The sequence below is a fragment of the Ceratotherium simum genome, chromosome 3 (genome assembly GCF_057802395.1).
Source record: "Ceratotherium simum simum isolate JZ-2026a chromosome 3, ASM5780239v1, whole genome shotgun sequence".
NCBI lineage: Eukaryota > Metazoa > Chordata > Mammalia > Perissodactyla > Rhinocerotidae > Ceratotherium > Ceratotherium simum.
The window spans coordinates 24,228,095-24,237,839 of NC_141902.1; the positions used below are offsets into that span (position 1 = coordinate 24,228,095).

The following is a 9,745-nucleotide window of genomic DNA, read 5'->3' on the forward strand; positions in this document are numbered from 1 at the left end:
TCCAGGCAAAGGGAAAGGCATGTGAAAAGATGTTGTTTGAGGAACTATAAGAAGGTCAATGTGACTGGAGCACGGTGACTGAGAGGGAGTGTGGTGGGAGACGAAATCAGAAAGGAAAGCAGAGACAAGACTATCTAAGACTTGAGAGATGAAAGAATTTGTAGCTTCACTAAAATCTGTTTTCCTTTTCTTCCTGGGCACACAGATAGCACATATTTCCCAGCCCTCCTTAAAGTTAAATATAGCTTGAAATTTCCACAGATGAAAAATATAGTATCTTAAATGTAAATATTTATAGCAAATTAGGCACCAAAGAAGAAAAGATCAGTGAAATTGAAGGCATAGCAACAGAATCCACCCAAAATGAAGCAGAGAGAAAAAAGGCTGGAAAAAGTTAACAGAGCTTCAGTAACCTGTGGGATAACATGACATGGTATAACACACATGTAATTGGAGTATCTCCCATAACGAGAGGAGAGAACACAGATGTTTACAGCAGCTTTACCATAATTGCCAAAACTTGCAAGCAAGCAAGATGTCCTCCAGTAGGTGAATGGATAAATAAACTGTAGTACCATCAGTCAATAGACTATTATTCCATTGTGCTATATTCATACAATGAAATACCACTTAGCAATATAATGGAATGAACTACTGATATATCCAACAACAAAGATGAATCTCAAATCATTATACTGAGCAAAAGAAGCCAGACATAAAGTGTATATGCATATGATTCTATTTATATAAAACTCTAGGAAAAAAACTAATCAATGGTTGCCTTGGGCTGGGGGTAGGGGTGTCAGATGGGCTGGGGTACAAGAAAACTTTGGGGGGCAATAGAAATGTTCAATATTTTAATTGTTATGATTTAAAAAAATTTAATTTACATGTATGTAAAAATTTATTAACACAATGAAAAGTTTACTTGAAATGGGTCTGTTTTATTGTATATAAGCTAAATAACAATAAATAATAAGCTAAATAGATTTTTTTAAAGAAAAGATATGATGATAATGTTGATATTCTCAAACTGGATAATTGAGGAGATTTTAATAAAAAAGTATTTATAAAAGAATGGACAGGGTTCGGAACATCCAACAAGGTATAGTGTAGTACACCAGAGCCAGCAGCAGCAGGGAACCATTACCACTCATAGGCCTGAAGGGACAAGAGGAGAGAGTACTTATGGAAACCAAGCTGCTTGTCAGGCTGTTGCCTGGCAAGGGCTACAGCCTTTGGTGGAGAGAACAGCCCAATGTGGCGACCAGATGAGAAGGGAGCCTGAGAAATAAATTCCCTGACATTATACTCGTCCCACCCTCCAGTCTCCTGCTAGTGCCTCCTGTTGACCAAGCCCAACTGGAAGCCAGATGTCAAGGGAGCCTATCAAAGCAGTCCCAACAGCTCTGCCTCCCAGAATACAGAGAAGAATAGAGAATTATGGATAGTGGATCTGGACAGGCAGATGGAAAGCATCCAGCATCAATTTCCAATTTCATGGGAAAAGACTGAAGGAAGGAGGGAGAGGTGAAAGTCTTAGGGATGAGAGACTGTGATAAGCGAAGGGACTAATCCAGGGATGAGGCTTCTAGCTCAAGGGAACTGCTCAGACATCACTAGCCAAACAGGGGTGAGCCCAGATTAAAAGTTTCCATGTGTTTATTTCCAAATGAAAAGTTTCAACCATCTTGCCTTCCTTCTCATTTTCTGAGTAAGTTTCCCTATATGGCCCAGGACTGTAAAGACACCCTAAGGCTCCCCCCCCCCATATTCCCCACCCCACTCCCCAGTTTTCCACCAAGGACCATGGCCCCACTGTTTTAACCAGTCTGCTTCACAGCTTAGGGGAGTAGCCGGCCACCACAATGTTCTCCCCTGTGATGCAGCTGGCATCTGAAGAGCAGAGGAAGGACACAATCCCCGCACATTCTTCAGGCTCCCCAAACCTGAAGGGAAGAGAGCAGAGCTGAGGTCGCAGCCCACGCAGTGCCGAGCTCCAACCTCAGGTTCTGCTGGCCCAGAGGTGGGTGGAGCATGACCTCCATAGTTCAATACCTCACAGGATTCCAGTCAAATCAGGCTCCAGGGAGGGCCACTGTGGGCTCAGCAGGACCACTCCCACCCTCTAGCCCCCAGGCCCAGGACTGTGCTGTCCTCAGATTTCAGCAAGGGAACAGCCAGTAGACTGGGAAAAGATTAGGGCTCTGTCTCTTCTTGAAATTGAACTTTCCTTCAAAGTAGAAACCATTAAAACTCCAAACCCCACCTACCGCTGCAATCCATAGATTTCATTCAAGTCAGGTAGCAAGTATGGCAAAGTTTTCTCCTGAGAAAAGATTTCAGAGTCAATGTTAGGCAGAAGGTCTGTTGGTGGGGGTAGGGGAAGAAGGGTGGATGGGAAGAGCATCATGGCAGACGGATGCCTCTGTGGGAGGATGACCCTGTTCAGGAGAGAGAGGTGGGGCAGAAGAGACTCCATTCTTCTGCAGGGAAGTGAGAGGCTGCTGGTCCCAAAGGCTGCAGGGCAGAGCCTCTGAATGATGGGCCTGGGCTGGGTCTCCAACTTGAGTGTGCTGTCTCTGTGGGCCTTGGGAGTCTGACCAGGGAAGGCACCAGTGGGGACCACGGGGCAGAGGATGGGGAGCAGGAGCTGTCTGTGATCCTTACCACTTGGATAAAGTCAGTCTTGATTATTCCTGGCACCAGGCAGTTCACTCGGATGCCTTTTGGGGCCAACTCCACAGCCAGAGACTTACAGAGGCCCAACAGCGCTGTTTTGCTGGTATTGTAGACTCCCAGCTTCTGAAAAGGAGAAAGAAGTAGACAAAATGGACTGGAATTGGGAGGAGGGAACGTTACCCAAACAGCCAGAGCTGTGACTCTGGGTCTCAGACTAAGAAACTATGCCTGACTTTAGCCCCAAACTAAAATTCCTTACCCCACCCCACCACTCTCCCCACCCCACAATAATTTTCAAGGAGTGAAGTTCTGAGATGGAGGGCCTCCTCTAAGCTTAGAGAAATGTTGAGAAGTCACCGCCATGTGCATCCAAGCTTGACACAGAGAAAGCTGCACTGTGCTTTTAAACATTCAGTCAGGAAACCAGATTTAGGAAAATCCAGGACTCGGATCTTGCTCTCCCACAAACTGACTGTGCTTACCCTGGGCAAACGGCTTAACATCCTCGAGTTTCAGAGATGTTACGGCAAAGTGAGCTTATAATGCCAGATCTGTAGCGGTCAGGGTGCTGTGCTGGCGTTACACACCTTAATTCCATAGCTGTGATCAACAGCCTGTTCTCCCACACCCCACAGTAGGGACCCACAAGAAACCAGACTCAGCTGCCCCTCACCCAGCCCCCATCCAGAGGATTTTACAATCACTGGTACTGGCACATATGCCACCATAGATGAGACCAGAACCACAGAGCTTCCCCTGCAAGGAGAAAGGCAGATGGGATGAGATGAAAGGCCAGTTGAACTAAGGGTCCAGATGAGCAGGGAAATTGTACTTTCAAGCTAAGAGGAAAACAGCTCAAGATACATGATGATAAGGTTGGGGAATATCTGGAACACTGGGGAGAAACTGGACCTGCAAATTAATAGACACTAAGGTCACTGACAGGGTCAATGCCACTCTATAAACACAGCCAGAGTGGGATTCCCTGGGCAGGGACACCAGGCTGAGAGGCAGCGCTCCAGGAGAGCAGGACCCAAGTAATGCTTGTGTGTCATAGAGACCCCTGTGAGGTCGGCGCTCTGCCCAGCAGGCCCAGCCTGGCCTGCCCCTTGGTGGCCCCAGGCACAGAGGAGCCAGGCTCTGCAGGGGAAGGTGAGAAAGAGCAAATGTCACAGAGCCTCTGACCAGAACGGAAAGGTGAGATGGCCCAGAGACGAGGGCGAGAATTAAGGGGCCGGAGCGGGCTCCAGGTGACTATATTCTGGAACCTATTTCCCAGCAGCCGCCACTCCAGGGGCAAAGTCCCTGCATCCTCTGATGTTGAAGAAACGAGGGCCAGTGAAAGGTCCTTCGAGGACCTGGAAGGCAGGTCCTTCTTGCCCTTGGCAAATGTTTCTCTTCATACAATTGTCACACCCACTGGGGACAATGGTAAGTATAGAAATGGAGAACATTTTCCATAGGACACACCTCCCATCTCTCCCGCCATACTCCACTTCCTGGGTGCCTGTCCAAGTGTCCTGAGGGGCAGAAAAGACCAGGGCATGGAAACCCCAATGGCCACAAGCACCCCTCATGCCCTCACCCACTCTTCTCCATGTAGGGCAGCAGCTGGCTCAGCAGCAGGGCTGGGGCCTTCACATTCACGTTCAGGATCTGAAATCAGAGCAAACATAGAGGCGGGGAGAGATGCAGCCTGTCCAACGCCCACTCTCACTGGTCACTTGGAGACCTGTGGCCAGAGCAGGAGCCCAGCCCTGTGACTGTGGCCAGTGGCTGGGACACTGTGCTCCTTTTCTATGTGTGAGGAACATGTGTAGGATTCTAAGGTCCCTGTGCTGCCCAGGTCATGGGGGAACCACCAATAAGCTGTGGTTTAGGAGACCCTCCCACCGTCAGTGCCTAGCCAACATGGCCCTCCAGGGAGGAGGTCGGGGAAACAGAGCAGGGCAGGAAGTCAGGATGACTTGTTTGGTAGTGACTGCCTTAAGGGAGGTGCGGGTAAGGGAAAGGGAATCCACGCTGACCGCTTAGTCCACGTCAGGGAAATGTTCACAACCAGGATTTTTTTTTCCAAGAAAACCCTGAGTGTGGCTGAGGGGTGAGGAGGGGGAATTGGGAATTGGGTCAGGAAAACCATGGAATCTGGGAACTAGGAAAAGGACATGGGGCAGGGTCTGTAAAGAGAGAAGGGAGGGGTGGTCAGTGGAAGAAAACTCCATGAGGAGGGAATGGCTGGCTCACCCTGACCACAGGACCCATCTCTGCTGACAGGGTGCAGGAGGCCACAGGACTGTGCCGACCGCTCTCAGGGGGGCCCACAGGACAGCAAGGGCAGGGGTTCTGCAGAGGCAGCAGAAGCCCCTGTGATGCTTGATGGATTCTGCCTGGGATGGCGAGACTGGCTGGAGGTCCCTTCTCTCAGCTGTGTCTGTGGTCAGGTGAGGTGTCCCCATGACAGCCCAGAGGGGGCTCCGTGGGACAGCCAGAGCCAGACTGAAGGGATCAGAGTGGGTACAAGTGAGCCCAGACTATGACATATTTAGAACCTTTTGCCATGGACAGACCAGGAAATCTTTTCTGGCATCTCAGGACTTTGTAGCCGCGACCAGCACAAGGAGAGTCAACATAGAGGAGGATGCTGGCACCTGGCATACGCTGGGCGTGGCCAGTGCCTCTTGAGCTTACTGATGGGCAGTTTGACCCAGATGAGCTCCAACTCCCACCCATCAGAGTCAGCAGTAACAGGGGGACGTGGGAGCTTAGGTACTGTGTGTGTGTGCACACGCATGCTTGTAAAAATGGTAGACAGAGAGCCACACAGGGTGTGTAAGATCCTACCCCGGGCCTCACCTTGTCCCACACCTGCTCACTGGCCCCCAGAGTGCTCCCCACCAAGGGGTTGACCCCTGCCACACACACCAGGAAGTCGACGCCTCCATAGTGCTCCAGGGCCTGCGGAGACAATGGCAGAGCATATGGGGTGAAGGAATGGAGTAAAGGGTGCCCAGAAACCTCCATCCCCCCCCAGCCAGGCTGGGAACATTGGGGGCTGAGGATCCAGAGCAAAGTAACTAACCCATTCCTGTGCAGGCCATCCTGGAGCAGTCAGACTGCTGAGGTTGAGTGAAATATTTGTTTCTCATCTCCTTGGAAACATCTAGTTTCTGCTCCTTCAAGATGCCTGGTTGGCAGCTGGGAGCCCACCAGTCCAGATCTTCACTCACTAGATGTCACTGCTTCTGCTCTGACCCTTCTTTCACCTCTTGCATTTCTGAATAATGCCTTCCCAGTTCTCCCTTGACTCTGGAAACCTCCCTCCTTTGGTGTCACATACCAAGGGCCATTCTCTACAACAAGCATCTGCCCATTTCATGCACCTTCAGATTTTGCCTCACAGCTCACTCCTTCCAGGATTGTCACGGGTAAACAGCTCTTAATCCAGACCGCAACTCTAGTGGGCTCCCCAACCCAACAGCTGGGGTGCACTAGAGCTGTGCTGCTCCCACTTTAACAGGTACACAAGACACTTGGGATCTTGTTAAATGCAGATTCCCATTCAGCAGCTCTGGTGAGATCTGAGATTCTGGGTCTCCAGCAAGCTCCCAGATCACCCCCAGCTGCTGGTCATCAGACCACCCTTAGATTAGCAAGGCTCTGGTCTAGACCATGTGAGTTCCCTCCTGCCCGGAACATCTCTTCCCAGCCACATCTGGCTGTCCATTTGTTTTATCCCCTGAGCAGGGCCCTATCCTGGGCTACATGTGTGGTTGGCCTAGATACCAATGCTAGAGACCCCAACCTCCTCCTGCCAGGGCTTAATCTGCATGTCCCCATCTGTACCTCTTCCCACCCTCCCTGTTCCCTCATCGTGGCCAACAGCCACTCCTGGTCCTCGGCCTTCCCCACATGGCACACGGTGCCCGTCACACTCAGCCCCTCCCCCTGCAGCACTGCCACCGCTCGGTCCATGTTCTGCTGCTTCCAGCTGCTGACCACCACGTGGGACCCATCCTGGGCCAGACGCTGCGCGTTGGCAAAACCGATCCTGTGAGCAGAGATGATTGTGATGGCTTCAGCCTTCCCCACCCTCCTCCTGCCAGCCTGATTATGAGACACAAATTGAATTCCATAGTGTGGCCCAAGGGCTGCCTCCAAATCCTTCCAAGCAGGGAAGAGGAACAATTGAATCTTACTATCTGGCCTTCACCAAGGCTACCCCATTTAATTCTTACAACTATATGTATAATAATCATATTTTATAGGTGAGAAAATTTTCATACCAATTTTGTTAAAGGGTGTTTTTAAAAAGTAATGTTCCACCAGCACAGTTGTAAATTTGCTGGGCACTCAACCTAAATTGTAGAGAATCTTGACCTCCCCAGCCTTTTCTCTCTTCATTATAGCCAGAGGCCTCTGCTATAAATTGCACTATCTCTAAGCCTAATAGCTCTCCTCTGCTGTACACTTTAAAACCTTTAATGCTGAAGACCATGCCCTGCCCCCCTCTTCATCTCCTGACTTTAAGGAGGTCTGAAGCACTCTTGATTGGGGCTGGTTGAACCCCTGTGATAAAGGAAGGGCAGAAGGCGTATTTCCCCTATTTTGTATAAACTATCTGGGCAGCTTGGAGTTTTAAATTATGGGGGAAGAGGGACAATCCCCCTCTGCCCTTTCCCTTACGGTTCTTATGGCTGGCCAAATAATTAACAAGACACGTTAGCAGGAGAAAATAATACCAAGTTTAATAACATGTATACGTGGGAGAAACTCAGAAATGAGCAACTCGTCCCTCTGTCTAAGCTGCTCACTTAAGTATTGTAGCTAAAGGCGAGGAAGGTGTTGGGGGTGGGTAGTGGTCTGGGACATCAGAGGGCAAGAAGACAATTCTTTTCAGGGTCATCTATAGATAATGTGGTCAGGGAGAGATAGAGTTTTTTGATAAAAGGGGCTTGGTGCCCCTCCCATTGTAACATCTATTTTACATTATCATTACAGCCATCATGATAGAAGATCTGTTCCAGGAAGGAGCCACCATGTCAAATTCTTTAGGCAGTTAGTGGGGGAGGTCAAATGTCCCTCAGAAAAAACAATCAAGGTAAAGAGACATATTTCAGGGTGGCCAAATCTTGATCTCCCACAGAATGTATTCATTTGTTATGAAGACTTGGGAACACACAGAAAGATTTAAAACATCTTGGGGATCTGGGAAGTCTAGAACAATTAAACAGTTCTCAATATAATGGCCTAAACTGGTGATGTTATAGACCACAACAGGTGAAAGGGAAGATGGTGCCCCTGAAGCACTCGGTACCAGAAAACTCCTCTCCTCCTGCTGCGGTAATGACTCATTACAGATCAGGGTTCATTATGGCAGTTAGAGAATGAGTGGAATTGGAAGTATGTCGGAAGAAATGTGACAGTGAGGAGAGGTTCATCTATAAAGACTCTCTGAGCTGGTCTTAAGATGTCGCCCTAACCATTGCCCTAATGCTGGTGGACATTCTGCAGTCAACGAAATCCCTGAGTCTGGGAGACAAATAGGTCTCCTGCTTCTCCCTGTTAGACTAGGATCCTAAAAGACCATGGCCTGTGAAGGATGGGGAGAGAGAGCAGTTCTGATGACAATAAGTTAAATATCTTAGAGTTACCCAGCCAGTAAGTGGCAGAGACTAGATTCAAACACTCCTCTCTGATTGACTCAGAAGCAGCTGGATTTCCAACTACATCTTTCTTGGAACTTAGAAGCCAGATGGTTTAGGGAGAGATGCCGAGATTTGGACTTAATTGTTAGTGCCAGAGCTGTGTAGTGAGGTGGGGGTCCTCAGGTAGGGATGTGCGATAAGGGCATTGACTGCAGAGCCTGCTCTGAGATGGGAACACTACCATCTCCTGGACACACGCCAGTCAGGGACTCTCATTCACTCACCCTTTTGTGGACCCAGTGATCACAGCCACCTTCTCAGCCAGGGGACAGCTCCTATCTGCCCTTTTGCTGTTTATTCTTCCTGAGAAAGGGACTGAGGTGCAGTGAAGACCCCTAAAGGTCCATGACGCAGCCCTGAGCATGGCAGTCACTGTCTGGCCTCCCTCCTCCTGGACTGGAAGCTAGAGAAGAACCTGGGAAGATAATCACATCATGAGCTATGTTAGGCTCTGCGTCTCCATGCATCCTCCATAGAAGGGTCTGAAGTCTCTGATGGATGTCCCACTATCCTTCAAACTTATCAGGAAAATACAAAGCTGCTCATGTCCTTTCCACAACCCATTCCCAAGATGGGCTTCCCCATCGTAGTGAACCACACCATCCCAGCAGCCGTGGCCAGCCATGGTGCTGGGCCCCTGGTAGATGCCTGAGTGATACTTCCTAACTCACCTCCACACTCCAAACAAGAAATATCACTGCATTCCTCTTAGAATCACCTTCGCATTTCCCTCCACACATCCACTCTTCCACAAAGAAATAGTATTGAACTTTCTTCTCAACTTTCCCAGTCTGCTGCAACCACCCTGCTCCAAGCCCTTGTGGCCCCCCCAATCTGCTGCAACCTCCTTTTCCCTCAGCTCCCCACCTGAAGTGATACCAATTGTCCCCTCATTAGAGATACTAAACTTGTCCCCATTTCTGGCAAACAAGTTGCTTTGCCTCATCACAAATGACTCTCGTCCAACTGTAGAAAGAAGTCTAGCCACTCCTCTCTGGTTCCAAACATTTTCATAGGGCCTCTACCCTCACCCCTCCTGACCCCCAGGCTCTACTGTCCAGCCTACCTGCCCAAAGATCCTGTGGCACCTTGTGTAGCTGTAACTGCATCAGCAACACCTCATATCTGCAACAACTTTTTCTCAACCTACATCTTTCATCTCAAACCTCCTCACCTTTTTATGGGGAGATAAGGATCAATAATTGTCTTCGGTTAGCAAGTAGTTGTTTTGGAGATGGCCCTGGGAAGTAACATTAGGGGAGTGGAGGGAGTGAGACAGAAGGGAAGATAGTCTGTAGAAGGTGCATTATCAAGTGAGTTACCTCTATGGGAACTGATAATCCTGATCCTTAGATCCT

General features: G+C 49.2%; 1 protein-coding gene across 3 annotated transcripts; it reads right to left on the reverse strand.

The window, feature by feature from the left end:
• Window positions 1-1,837: 1,837 nt before the first annotated feature.
• Window positions 1,838-8,809, reverse strand: LOC101399620 (dehydrogenase/reductase SDR family member 2, mitochondrial-like). 3 transcript variants are annotated; one of them, XM_087429095.1, is made up of 8 exons: window positions 8,612-8,809; window positions 6,526-6,730; window positions 5,536-5,637; window positions 4,268-4,338; window positions 3,387-3,438; window positions 2,648-2,805; window positions 2,274-2,297; window positions 1,838-1,949 (listed from the first exon to the last, which is right to left on the reverse strand). In XM_087429095.1, exons 1-8 carry the CDS (start codon window positions 8,749-8,751, stop codon window positions 1,838-1,840), a joined length of 864 nt encoding a protein of 287 aa, XP_087285221.1. In that variant the 5' UTR covers window positions 8,752-8,809. The 3 variants fall into 3 exon arrangements, with proteins under 3 accessions (XP_087285221.1, XP_004421980.2, XP_087285222.1); XM_004421923.2 differs by having other exon boundaries at window positions 2,274-2,329; window positions 2,671-2,805; window positions 8,612-8,754; XM_087429096.1 differs by lacking the exon at window positions 2,274-2,297 and having other exon boundaries at window positions 2,591-2,805; window positions 8,612-8,754.
• Between the last annotated feature and the right edge of the window lie 936 nt (window positions 8,810-9,745).